General features: G+C 38.3%; 1 protein-coding gene across 3 annotated transcripts in view; it reads left to right on the top strand.

The window, feature by feature from the left end:
• Positions 1-15,071, top strand: part of LOC126184777 (uncharacterized) — a 397,357-nt gene that overhangs the window by 354,791 nt on the left and 27,495 nt on the right. For all 3 annotated transcript variants that reach the window (XM_049927332.1, XM_049927331.1, XM_049927333.1), the window contains 2 exons: positions 2,621-2,801; positions 9,813-9,957. In XM_049927332.1, coding sequence (XP_049783289.1) covers positions 2,621-2,801; positions 9,813-9,957 — 326 coding nt within the window. The remainder of the gene's footprint in view (positions 1-2,620; positions 2,802-9,812; positions 9,958-15,071) is intronic.

Here is a 15,071-nt window from a genome sequence, read left to right as displayed (position 1 = left end):
TTGAACTGAGCTTTGTAAAGTCTGCAAATAGTAAACTAGAAAATGATGGCCTATATCAAAGCTCACATCATACAATGTAAGACAGACACTGATCCTGGTGTTATCCTAGATTGTTATAAAATTATATTTACCATATGCTTGTTACATAAGTTCTGCCGGTAGTGTCTGTAAAACAACCTGGGAAATAATGTATAAAGACTGTAGGAAAAGCAATATCATAAACACAACAGCACAGTACTAAAAGCAAATGATGAAATAATAAATGGCCTGAAAGAAAGTTGTAAGAAATTCATACAAAAGTGCAGTATAATGGGCACAGATTAAGTACATGACTTCACACCCAATTTTGAAATTTTTTTGGCATCATTAGTCTTCTGACTGGTTTGATGCAGCCTGTGAGGGATTCCAATCCTTCACTAATCTCTTGATATCAGGCTAACACTTGCACCCTATGTCCTCAATTATTTGTTGGCTGTATTCAAATCTCTGTCTTCCCCTACAGTTTTTACCCTCTACAGCTCCCTCTAGTACCATGAAGGTTATTTCCTGATGTTGTAATACATGTCCTGCTAATGTGTCCCTTATTCTTGTCAATGTTTTCCATATGTTCCTTCCTTCATTGATTCTGTGGAGAATCTCCTCATTTTTTATTTTATCAGTCCACCAAATTCTCAACATTCCACTCTAGCACCACACCTCAAATCCTTTGATTTTCTCCTGTTCTGGTTTTCCCATTGCCCATAGTTCTCTACCATACAATTCTGTGCTCCAAATGTACATCCTCAGAAATTTCTTCCTCAATATTTGATACCAGTAGATTTCTCTTGGCCAGGTATGCTCTCTTTGCCTGTACTAATCTGCTTCCTATGTCTTCCTTGTTTTGTCTGTGTTGGTTAATTTTGGTTCCAAGATAGCAGAATTCCTTAACTTCATCTACTTCATGATCATCAATTTTGATGTTAAGTTTCATGCTATTCTCATTCCTGCTACATCTCATTACCTTTGTCTTTTCCTGGTTTACTCTTAATCCATATTCTGTACTCATTAAACTGTTCATTCAGTTCAACAGATCCAGTAATCTTTCTTCATTTTTACTGAGGCTAGAAATATCATCAAGGAATCTTATCACTGATACATTTTATCCTTAATTTTAACCAACTCTTGAACTTTTCTTTTATTTCTATAACTGCTTCTTCATTGTATAGATTAATACCTGCATATCTGTCTTACACCATTTTTAATCCAAGCACTTCATTCTTGGTCTTCCAGTCTTAATTTTCCCTCTTGGTTCTTGTACATACTGTGTATTACCCACCTTTCCCTAAAGCTTGCTCCTGTTTTTCTCAGAATTGTAAATATATTGCACCATTTTCTTCCAGTCTTAATGTTCCCTCTTGGTTCTTGTACATACTGTGTGTTACCCACCTTTCCCTAAAGCTTACTCCTGTTTTTCTCAGAATTGTAAATATATTGCACCATTTTCTAGATTGATGACCCTATAAGCATGCCTTGATTTTCCTTTAGTCTTGCTTCCATTATCAACTGCTCTGTCAGAAGGCTTCTGTGGTTCCTTTACCTTTCTTAAAGCCAAACTGATCATCATATAATGAATCCTTGATTTTCTTTTCCATTCTTCTGCATAATGTCGTCAGCAGCTTGTAAAAATCAGCTGTTAGTTGATGGTGTGATAGTTCTTGCACTTATCTGCACTTGATATCTTTGGCACTTTGTGAATGATATTTTTTCTGAAAACCTAATGGTATGTTGCCAATTTCATAGATTCTACACACCAACTTGAGTAGGCTTGTCCCCCAGTGATGCCTTACAGTCAAACATCTAATTTTGGAATTTCTGTCTGACCATGACATAGTCCAGCTGGAACCTTCCCATGTCTCTGAATCTTTTCCATGTATACCTCTTCCTCTTGTGATTTTTGAACACAATATTCATTATTATGAACTGAAATTTATTGCAGTACTCAATTGGTTTTATCCTCTCTCATTCCTAGTGCCAAGCCCATATTCTCCCATAACCCTTTCTTCTATTTCTTCCCTTGCAACTGCTTTCCAATCTCCATGGACTATCAGATTTTCATCTTCCTTTACTTAATGAATTATCCATTCAAAATCGTCATATACTTTCTCTCTCTCTCTCTCTCTCTCTCTCTCTCTCTCTCTCTCTCTCTCTCTCTCTCTTCATCTGTGGCTTGTGACATTGCTCTGTACACTGGAGCTACCACTGTTGGCACTGTCTTGCTGTCAAATCTGATGACAACAACCCTATCACTGAACTCTTCAAACTTGAGATCCACAAACATTTGAAATGATGATAATAGATAAAATCTACACATAAATACTTAGTTTTTTTTGTCACTGTTACTTACAAATACTTTTACCTGTGGCTGTTATTAAGTGTGCGTTATTGCACATCTTGAATTACTTCATTTACAAATGGAAGGCAGTATGCTGAAAGAGTTGTTGCTGAAAGGTATATGAGAGTTAAAAAATGTAATACATTTTGTTATACCCTTAGGAGTCCCCTAACAGCCCTCTCCTACCTGTTGTATCCTTTCTTATAATGAAATACAACCTGTAATTTACAAACTGTTGTTTTGTTTTAGATCAAGCTGTGTGGGATATGTTGTTTAGTTGGCGGTGTGCTGTGTATTGTGGTGACCATTAGCACAACAGTTATACATATGAGTAGGCTCCAAACTCTACGTGAATGTATGTACACACAAAAGACACAGACCTGCACATGCTATTCTGCTTTGCTACAGTCATCAGACAAAATGGAGGAAGGTGGGTTCCTTGAGTTTATCCAATATTTTAAATTTTTTGTATTTGATTGAGTAACATTTTATTAAAATTAAATAAAAATTTTTAAATGGTTTTTGAGCTTAAGAAGCTATATAATCAATTCTTAAGGTTTATTTGTATACACATTGTCCATTATGTGCAACTTTTTTTTTTTGGGGGGGGGGGGGGGGAGGACTCTTCTCTTGTTCAAAAAAATCTGCATCATCCAGAAAAGAACGAGTAGAATCATTGTTAGACTGAGTCCAAGAATATCTTGTCACAAATTATTTCAGCAGTTGGGGATGCATACCATTGCTTGTTTTCTCTCATGTGCTTTTTTCTGTATCCAGAAATATTCACCACATACAAGAATGACATGTACTATGAATCTGAAAGAAGTATTAAGTACACTGGCACCGAAATTTTCATCTCTCTTACCACAGAAATGAAATGCTTGAGAAACAAGTGATTTATTTTCTAACCAAAATTACAGCATTTCCTACAGTTCACTTTTGCTACCTTGTCAAAGTATTTGTAAATGTAATCTTATAAAATGAATAAATATCTTAAATGGTATTGCATTTATAAGTGCTAATATAAGTATTATATAGGAAATTTTGGGATTGCTCATTCATTTATTTCTGTGTCCAGTTGGCATTTCCAGAACACAGTAATTCTGATGGCCTTGATATTTGCCTTGATCAAGTCTTGCATTGTGCAAGGTTCTTCCAGTAGAGGGCATATGAGCAAGTGATCCAGATCTTGTGTTGTTCTGCTCTTGCAGGGCATGTCTCCACCACCTGGAAGGATGCCCCATTTTTACATTTTCGTCTGTCATTGGGGAACATCCACCTTAAGATGACTGTGTGATTTCCAAACAGATCATTTCCTGGGGCCAGCTCTTCCTTTGCAGGGTTATCCAGTGGCAGATTGCTCTTTCAACTGGTGATACAGCTAGACTCAGGTGTTCGCTAGAGTGGCTGTGTCCAAGTGATGAAGCTCTTTCTAGTTTTCAATCGACAGACTGCAGCTTGATGATCATGCAGTGGATGATGGATATCATTGACCTGCTTTGCCCTCTCAACATTGCAGCAACAGCCCTTCTGACAGAGGGAGGAAACTATTCCAACAATCCTTGAACATATTCTGGGTTCAAATATAATAAATTTTCCTGAGGCTGAGAAGATCATGTCCACAAATCAGCATGGCTTTAGAAAGCATCACACATGCAAAACTCAGCTTGGCCTTTTCTCACATGATATACTGAGAACTATGGAAGAAAGGCAAAGGGGAGAGACCATATTTCTAGATTTCCAAAAGGCACTTGACATGGTGGCCTATTGCAGGCTGTTAATGAAGGTATGAATAATGAGTGGCTTGAAGACTTCTTAAGCAATAGAACCCAGTATATTGTCCTCAATGGTGAGTGTTCACCAGATAGAAGGATATTGTCAGGAGTGCCTCAGGGAAGTGTCATAGGACCGCTGTTCTTCTCTATATACGTAAATGATTTAGCAGATGGGGTGGGCAGCTATCTGTGGTTGTTTGCTGATGATGCTGTGGTGTATGGTAAGGTGTTGAAGTTGAGTGACTGTAAGAGGATACAAGACAACTTAGACAATATTTCTAGTTGGTGTGATGAATGCCAGGTATCTCTGATTGTAGAAAAACTAAGTTAATGAGGAGGAGTAGGAACAACAAACACTTGATATTCAGCTAAAGCATTAGCAATGTCCTGCTTGACCTGGTCACCTCGTTTAAATATATGAGTGTAACATTGCAAAGCAATATGAAATTGAACAAGCATGTGAGAAATGTGGTAGGGAAGGTAAATGATCAGCTTCAGTTTATTGGGAGAATTTTAGGAAAGTAGGGTTTATCTGTAAAGTAGACTGCACTTGAGGAAAGCTATAGAGAAAATTTAGAGAACTGGCATTTGAAGTTGACTGCCAAATGATTCAACTGCCGCCAACATACTTTGCACATAAGGACAATGAAGTTAAGATATGAAAAATTAAGGCTCATACGGAGGCATATAAACAGTTGTTTTTCCTTCACTCTGGTTCAAATGGCTCTGAGCACTATGGGACTTAACATCAGAGGTCATCAGTCCCCTAGAACTTAGAACTATGTAGACCTAACTAACCTAAGGACATCACACACATCCATGCCCGAGGCAGGATTCGAACCTGCGACCGCAGCAGCAGTGCGGCTCCAGACTGAAGCACCTAGAACCCCTTCACTCTGTCTGCAAGTGGAACAGGAAAGAAAATGACCAGTAGTGGCACACAGTACCCTCTGTTGTGCACCATACAGTGGCTTGGCACATACTCATCTAATGCATATTGTACGATGGTTTTGAACTTTGTCCACTGATCCTCAACATTATCTGTACTAGAGACAAAACTTTTGTGTTGAGCCATCAGGTACTCTGTAATCTGCTCTTAGTCACTTTTGCTAAACAGAAAAATCTTCCTACCTTTTTTAACATTTCTATTTACGGCTGAAATCGTCAATGCAGTAACTGCTTTATGATTGCTGATTCCCTGTTCTGCATTATCTGTTTCAAATAGTTCGGGTCTGTTTGTCACCAGAAGGTCTAATATGTTATCGCTACGAGTCAGGTCTCTGTTTAACTGTACAAGGTAGTTTTCAGATAAAGCATTTAAAAAAATTCACTGGATTCTTTGTCCCTGCCACCCGTTATGAACGTTTGAGTCTCCCAGTCTATATCCGGCAAATTAAAATCTCCACCCAGAACTATAACATGGTGGAGAAATTTACTCGAAATATTTTCCAAATTATCCTTCAGGTACTCAGCCACAACAGCTGCTGAGCCAGGGGGCCTGTAGAGACATCCAATTACCATGTCTTAGCCTGCTTTAACCGTGACATTCACCCAAATTATTTCACATTTCGGATCTCCGTCAATTTCCTTCGATACTATTGCACTTCTTATCACTATAAACACACCTCCTCCTTCACCGTCCAGCCTGTCTCTGCGGTATACATTCCAATCTGAGTTTAGAATTTCATTACTGTTCACATCTGATTTCAGCCAACTTTCTGTCCCTAGTACTATGTGGGCATTGTGACTGTTTATTAATGAGAGCAGTTCTGTGACCTTTCTATAGATGCTCCTGCAGTTTGCTATTACCACATTAATATTGTTATTCCCTGTTGCATTTTCCTTACTCGTACCTTGCCACGTCTCAGGAGGCGTCTTGTCAGGCCTAGGGAGGGAATTCTCTAACCTAAAAAACCCACATGTGCACTCCACACGTACTTCGCTACCCTTTTAGCTACTTCCTGTGTGTAGTGCATGCCTGACCTATTCAGGGGGACCTTACATTTCTCCACCCGATAGCGGAGGTCGAGAAATTTGCACCCCAGATCTCCGCAGAATCGTCTGAGCCTCTGGCTTAAGCCTTCCACTCAGCTCCAAACTAGAGGACTGCAACCAGTTCTGGGAATGATACTACAAATAGTTAGCTCAGATTCCACCCCGCGAGTGAGGCTTTCCGCCTTCACCAACTCCACCAACCGTCTGTATGAACTGCGGATGACCTCTGGACCTAGACGGAAGGAGTCATTGGTGCCGACATGAACAACAATTTGCAGTCGGGTGCACCCAGTGCTCTCTATCGCTGCCGGCAGGGCCTCCTCCACATCTCAGATGAGACCCCCCCAACAAGCAGACAGAGTGAACACTGGCCTTCTTCCCTGACCTTTCCGCTATTTCCCTAAGGGGCTCCATCACCCGCCTAATGTTGGAGCTCCAAATCACTAATAAACCCCTCCCCCTGTGTGCCTGCTTGGACCTTGCTGAAGGAGCGGCCACATGTCCACTCACAGGCAGAGCGTGCGATGCCACACGGCCAGCCTCCACATTGACCCTCCGCCTCATGCGCCGCTAATGCCGCTGAAGCCGCCACTCCCGTTGGGGAGAGGGTGGCCCAACCATGCCCGGTACCCGCGAAGATGTCTCGACAGCATGGACAGTGGGTGAAGCATGTAACACCTGGGGTGTACCATGTGATGCACCAGACTCCCCACTGCCGCTACACTCCAAGGCAGCAGCCTGAAGATGGCTGACTGTGGCCATCAACATGTTCAGCTGTTCACAAACAGTGGCCAGCTCCTCCTGCGTCCGTACACAGCAGTCACACATCCTATCCATCCTAAGAAATCAATTTACTGTTGAGAGTTAATCAACTTTTAACTAGACTGCTAATTCACTAAAGGCAGTTGATAGTTGACTAAACTGTGGTTACTAGACACTTCTTATAGAAAACAATGAAAATAGCACTACCTGTCTCTGGACTGTATTCAAAACAAACACTAGCACTACTGGCTGACTAAAGGGACTCTCTCTGACTGTATTCAAAATGAACACGAAATCTACCGAACACTATCACTAGCACTCAACAATTAAAGCTTCCTAGAAGCAAAAACACACGGAAGAAGAAGTGACAAGTAAGAAAAATACAGTTAATACTTAAATTAACGTAGCTCGCTGCACAGCAGACGTGAAGCAGACGGCAGTTACGACGACACTGACACTACTGGCACTATGGCTGACTGAAGGGACTCTCCCTGACTGTATTCAAAATTATCACAAAATCTATGGAACACTATTACTAGCACTCGACAATTAAAGCTTCCTAAAAGCATAAACACACGGAAGAAGAAGTGACAAGTAAGAAAAATACAGTTAATACTGTTAATACTGTACGTAGCTCGCTGCACAGCAGACGTGAAGCAGACGGCAGTTACGATGACTATGCAATCAACAGTTTCTCACAGCAGATTCAGTAGAATCTGAGTAATGAGTTCCTTTATACTGGCCTACGGAACAGGGAGAGGCCAAATGTATCCCTGGTAAAGCCATTCTTTTAGATATTTCCAGCACCAAAAGTCACACAGATTTAGATCAGGTGATCTTGCCGACCATGCATGTGGAAAACCTCTGGAGCTAACATGTTCATGGTAGGTTGCATTAAACAGATCTCTCCCCAGGCATGCAACATGAGGTGTTGCCCCATCTTGCATGAAAACAGTGCTTTCAACACAACTATGCTCTTCCAAAGCAGTAATCAACTGCTGTACAAGGAGGTCTCAATAATCACCAGAAGTCATGGTGCATCTGAGAGGCAGATTGTCTTCAAAGAAAAATTAGCCAAGAATAAAGGTGCTTGTGAATACACACCACACAGTCACATACGCTGAATGCAGTGGCTCTTGATGCACAACACAAAGTTTAACAGTGCCCCTAAATTGACAGTTCAGTGTATTCACTGCGCCCTGGAGTGTAAAATGTGTCTCATTACTCCATACAATATTTCCTGACCACCCACATCATCAACTTTGATCCATGCCAGAAACTGAAGAGCAAATTCAGAACTTTGTGTAGATCATAGGATTTCAGTTGGTGCACCATCTGGATCTTGTGCAGGTACCTGTGTAAAATAGACCACAAAACTTTTCATGCTATTGGCCGTGGGTTGGACAGTTTTTGTGACACTGCATGAGCACTAGCGCTAATCAGGGCATGTGCTGTGTGGTCAATTACAGCCTTCCTTCTCTAGGTGCCACACCAAGCTTGTTTGTGGATTTTAATTTCATTATCATCTTAATTCATTTAATGATATTGGGCCTCTCCTCAGGCCTTTCAGTCAGTTATACTCTCTCACTGCAACACTTAAATTGCTGCTTTTCACATAAAAAAAATTCACTAGCAGTGCACAGTCTCTCTTCTTGATTTCTCAACGGCCATACTTTCCACTCATGTTAAGGCTTGTCAAATGACAGCATGGATGTCATACCATCAAACAAACTGTGCATAGCAGCAGATTTGCACCTGATGAGCAAAACTGGAACTAATTTTTTTCCAGTGTAAGTTACTCCACATTTATGTATTAACATATCTACCAAGTTTTATTGCCAAATGATAATTAAATCCTGCACTGGACCCCCAAGAGTAGCTGCACTTTAATTATAACCACCCTGTAGATAGTACCATTCTTAACATACTATAACATTCCATGTGTGTCTATATTTATATATATCAGAATTTTAAATGGCACTGTGTAACAACAAAATAGAATTATCATCTCAAGTTTATATAATAAATGACAATACAAAATGAAAACTCAGATGCCAAACTTTTTACAATCTAATTTGTACATTTTTTCAATGCAAAGGCTCACTATCAGGAAGCAAACACTTTTTTTCTGTTCTGTCCCCCTCACTCCTCCTCTCATCATGCTCTACATTGCAAACAGTATCACTAAATAGCTGGATATTGATGTACAGTTGATATGTTTACTCCCTCTAGCAAAATTAATAATTCAACTAAGAAATATGTCTTAAAAATGATTAAAGAAAAACACTACTGGTTCGTTTGTGCAGTGACTGACACTGTGTGAAGAATAATGTCATATTTATTAATATCTATATGGAAAATGTTCACAAAAATTAAACTACAATTTGATTTACATAGAAAATTTTTTAACCTCCAAGCAGCAGCACAGATAGGCATCAAATAGCTTTTGGAACCAGAGGATCCTTCATAGGATAGCGCAAAAAAGAAGAAATTATTAAATTAAACAAGAATAACCAGGATTTCATTACGAAAATCACCCACAGGTTTATCTCACTGTGTCCAGAGTCCTACGTAATGTTTCTACTGATTTAGGGCTTGATCTTGTTTCCTCTAACCATTTCTTCACTTGGAAACCTCTGATTTTCAACCATAGTGTCTCTGATACTTCTTGGCAGCTAAGCATTTTGCCTCTATATATATCCTGCTAACAAAACTGCTTTAATGTGGGAAACAACAATTTCTTAATGAGCCTATATGAGCTTTTTGAATGATTTTTGGCATTTTTTAATTCATTAAAAAATTAAAATTAAATTTCCTAAGAACTAAGCAATGTTGGTGAGTGTTATAAATGTTTGAGTAGTTCTTTTATTGAAAAAACTAATTAGAAATAAATTTTTCCTTTCATGCAGGTTTACGGTATGTTTTCAACTCAACACCAGACTGTGATGTCATCCATGGAGCACTCTACTCATGCTTACGAGCTTTATTTGGATTATCTGTTATTGGAATTCTAATATGTATTTTTTCTTGTATGCTGGTCTATCAGCTTCTCAGGTAAATATAACCTGCACATACACAATTTTCTCATTCCCCCTCCCCCCACCCCTCACACACTCACACAATATCCAATAAATCCTACTGAAAATAATTTGGGCTGCAATGTTACGTAAAAGTAATTGAGTTGTAGGTCTTTACCAAAAAATTAAATTACTGCTTTTGAATTTTTGTAGCAACAAACAAATTATTTAAATACATTAAATTTATTTGGAATTGAAATTAATCACATCATGCTTCAGTTATTTACTAAACTGTGGGAATTTCTTTTAATAATGGTTATAAATGGTGTAAGTTAATTTCTGAAAAATAATTTATTTAGTTTATAGAAGAAATTATGTATTCTACTCTAATGGTTTCATGCATTAATTTCCTATCTTATATGAGACACAGAGCTTTTACGAAGTTTCCTGAGTTGAATAGGTCATTTCTGAATTTTTGGGAGTGGTATAAACCTACTAAGACATTTGGTCTACATCTTGTGCTATGGCCATGCATATCCGACCATCTAAAAAAATCTTAATGTTATTTGCTGAAAATATGACCAGTCACTGCAGGATGCTGGCCTGTCCCAAAGTTGTAATCAATATCACTGAAGATGTATTTTCATTATGTTTGTAACTCTGGGGCTCGTCTTTCAACTTATAAGTACATTTTGATCCTCTCCTGATCAGTTATGGCTAAAATCATTCCAGCAGGCCATCATCATCCATTAATTTTCAGCTGATCCTCTGTTATTTTTATAATGACCTTTTCCCATAGCTTAGACGAGGGATAGGAATTGGGGAGAGCAATACTTCTTTGATTGTTGGAGTGCATTATTTTGGCAATGTAAATACAAATTGTTTGTCCCGATTACAAGTGAAGACAGCAGTATATAAAGTGTAAAACAATAAGGCAGTGGATCAGATAATATCACTGTAGAAACAATCAAAGCACTTGACGAGACTGGTCAGGAGTTGTAGTACAGAATACTCAACAAGGTTTGGAAAGTAAATATAACAATTAGAGACTAAAAGTAATGCATCATCATCCCTCTCTTCAAAAAGGGTTATAGGAAAAAAATGCACTGACAGAGTTGTTTAATTTGATTTCACTTCCTCTAAAGTATATGAGTCAATTCATGTGGCCAGGTTAAGAAAATCTACTGAATCTGCACTGAAGGTGGAATAACACAACATTAGTCCTAGTTGGTAAATTGTTGAACATGTTTTTTCTGAAAACAGTGTATCATGAGAAGAACTGGGAGACAAATAAATTACTTGTAACTATCTTTCTGAACATTGTGAAAGTATCATGTAAGCACATATTGGAATAATTTGAAGAGGGAAACAATTTTACTATGATAATAGTTAAAGAACAGAAGATCAGATACATCTGAAACACAGTCTCAGGTCTAACTTATAAGTTGTTTACCATCACTCCATAATGGATGAAGTATTAAAAGCTATAAAAAAAAAAAAAAAAAAAAAAAAAACAACAACACACACCTCCAATACCTAATCCCTTTAGCTATCTTCACACAATACATGATAGCAGATATTATTCACATGATTTCCAATAACATTTGTGAGTGCTCAAATATCATCACTTGGTGGATGTTCATCAGTGTGAGCTGCAACACCAGCTAAATTGTCAGTTATACCCAGAATTCCAACTACTCAGATTGGACTTCTGTAAATCAATACATATGAAGCTGCATTACTTTTAATAATGATTGCTGAAGATGCACAGAGAAAATTCCAAAGGACATTGTGTATACATCAACAGATTCAAGACTGCTTAACATATTGAAAATGAGAGCTTTAAAAACACTCCATCTCCTTCTAGAAAAAACTGCTTTCACGAGAGATCTGAACATCTATGAGAAGTTAATAGCCACTGGAAAATAGAACTCAACTCGCTGTATTTGAAGACAGTATACTACCAAGATGTTTTTTGTGCACATCCCTTTGAATTACTCAAAGTTTGTGCTTCTCACTTGTTTCACTCCAAACTTCCCAAGTTTAACTCAAACAAAATTTTAACTTCTACAGTCGCGATACATGCACCAACTGAGGGAGTAAAACACTGTGGGAGGTCATATTTCCATCCATATTTTTGAATGTAGTGATTCTGTAACACTTTCAACCACTGATGTGTAAATTTTTTAATGCTGTATTATAAAATGTCATACTAAAAATGTGTTCAATAAGTCTTTATGTGACTGTGTTTTGAAATGCTTTGTTGTCATACAACACAAGTTCTGATAGAAAAACCATCAAATAAACCCTTTATATTCAGACTGATGTATTCCAATGAGGTATCTGCTCAGTTCAGCTCCTAATGTAGAAAACCATCTTTTATTGCATTGGTTCGTGATTCACACAATATTTACAAAATCTGGCATGTCCAGTACTGCTGTTGATGCTTGGGAATACTCTTCATTGTGAAATATTGAGTTATCAAGTCACAAAACTAATCATGATGTGGTCTTTACTTCACATGTGCTGACAGAACACACTTTATCTGTGATATAGTGGTATAGGGTGTGACAGAAGCTGAAGAGCTAGCTAAATTAAATCTATGACATGAAGAACTTATTGGGATGGGTCTCAAAATCAGAAAAACCAATACAATGTGTTTAGAGCTTAGCCAAAATTTACCAACAGTCTGTTCTGAAATTGAGAATGAACAGAGAGAGAGAAAGAGAGAAAGAGACAGAGAGAGAGAAGAGGGAGAAATTTCAGAACTTAGGTAGCATTATAGTTTTAGATATACCATACACTAAAAGAATGGAAACAAAGTACAAATTTTTCCATAATTCCCCATCTAGCATGTTACATATTGCAGTATTGCTTATGCAGAGCATATTTTCTACCTACAGTGATGTTTGGATATAATCAAAAATTAGTAGGCCACCAAAGAGTAATCTCAAGGCAACAATAGCACTTCCACTTTCTCATATACAAAGGACAAACAATGATAATATAAACTTTGAAGATATCCAATAACAACTAGGACCATAAAAAGACTACTGTAAATCCTTGAAGTAGAATGACTGTAGTGGTATGTTCATATGACAATAGTGGTTCTATGTACATCTCCTTGAGTATGCTTTTATCAAAATGCATCTGAAAAGACAAAAAGAGAAAGACATTATGGTGATTACAGGGAGAATCAGATCTTCAAGGCCCTCAAAATTATATATATAAATTGGCATCAGTGTATGAACAAGAACATAAATTGTGTATTAACAAAGCATAATACAACATATACTCACATTAATGTGACCACTGTCTATGTTCAACATCATCATGCAATAACTACTCACAGATGGCAGGTGGTAGCACTAACTGTGGAGGGTATAAAATGTGTGCCAGAGGAATGTGAAAAACAGTGCAGTCATTGTCATAATGTGGAAACGTAGCAATTTACCTGATGTCAAAAAGGGCATTATCATTGGCTTTTGGATGAAGGGTGGGAGAATTTCCAAAATGGCTAAGTTTGTACACTGTTCGCATGCAGCCATGGTTAAAATATACCATGCATGGCAAACTAGTGCTATCAAAAACTGGTAATGAGGCAACTGTGATGTACCATGGGGCATAGATGACAAGGGTGAACAAAGGCTGTGGAAATGTGTATGGGTAAATACACATGCAACTGTTGCGCAACTGACTACCCAGATGAACCAAGGGGCTACCAATTGTGTCTGCTGAACAACCATTCAGCTAATGTGAATGGGACTAGCAGCAGGCACCTGATTCACACACCCATGCTGACTGCTGTCCATCAGTGACAAAGGCTGGAATTTGCATGCCAGTACTGTAATTGGACATCCACTGAGTGGCAACAGGTGGCCTTTTCAGATGAATCATGTTTTATGCTCCATTGGACATATGGTTGTTGGTGTCTACGGTGTGAAATGTCTGAAGCCAATACTCTCCAACTAGGAAGGAACATTATAGCCTGGTAATTATTTTCACGGCATTGCCTCAGTGATGGCATCATCCTGAAAGGCACAGTGGATCAACACGAGTATGCATCTACCCTTGGAGACCGTGTCCACCCCTACATGCAGTTTGTTTTTCCTCAGCACACTCGCATCTATGAACAGGACATTGTAACATTTCACACAGCTCACAGTGTACATGTGTGGTTTGAAGAACACCAGGATGAGTTTACTAAACTCCCCTGGGCACAACACCAAACTCCCCAGATTTAAACCCAACTGAGAATCTGTGGGACCACCTTGACTGGGCTGTTTGCACCATGGATTCTCAGCTGAGAAACCAAGCACAGGTGGCCATCCATGGTACTGGAGTGGCATGGCTCCACATCCCTGTTTGTGCCTTTGAGAGTCTCAGTGACTCTTTTTGTGTATGTTTGCAGTGGTCTGCATTGCAAAAGGTTGTTATTCAGGCTTTTGACAGATGGTCACAATAACGTGACTGGACAATGTTGAAGAGACTCACATAGAATCACACCCAGCTTGCTGGTCAGGAGAAGTAATTATGATTACAATGAAAATATGATGGTAAAAATTGCATAGTAATACAACTCAAGTGTCAACTTAATCTAGAAAATAGTTTTACTCATACAACAATTTAAAATGTCCATGCATTGTGTGTTTCATTAAAGTGAATAAACTGAAAAATATGTCATAATTAAATACTTTGTTTTGAATTCTAGCAACAACAGAAACTTTTCTAAATTAGGGACAGTGTATAAATAGACTGCGCACAAAAGGTATTTATAATGAAAAGGTTTTGTGCAGTAAGTGTGTCACATTTGCAGAATACAGACCAAAAGCAAATATGAAAATGAATTTTTCAGTGATATTATGCCCTGACTTGTTACTGTAGATGAAAGCTTGATCTACCATATTAAGTGAGAAACAAAACAGTAAGCAAATCAGTGGCATAATGACGTTGCCTTGCACCAAAATAGGTGAAGTAAATTTCTCTGGTGCAAAGGGTTGACCATGATTACCTTTCAAAGAGTAAAACAATGACTGGCTAATACTTAAAACATCTTCTGGACCAATTGCATTACAAAATATATGTGAAGAAGTCTGAAATGTTCCAGAAAAAATCATGACATTGCAAATGACCTGAAAGTTGTTGGCAATG

Source organism: Schistocerca cancellata, chromosome 4 (assembly GCF_023864275.1).
Source record: "Schistocerca cancellata isolate TAMUIC-IGC-003103 chromosome 4, iqSchCanc2.1, whole genome shotgun sequence".
NCBI classification, from domain to species: Eukaryota; Metazoa; Arthropoda; class Insecta; order Orthoptera; family Acrididae; genus Schistocerca; species Schistocerca cancellata.
Note: the sequence above shows the minus strand (reverse complement) of the source record. Positions and strands in the feature narration are given on the sequence as shown.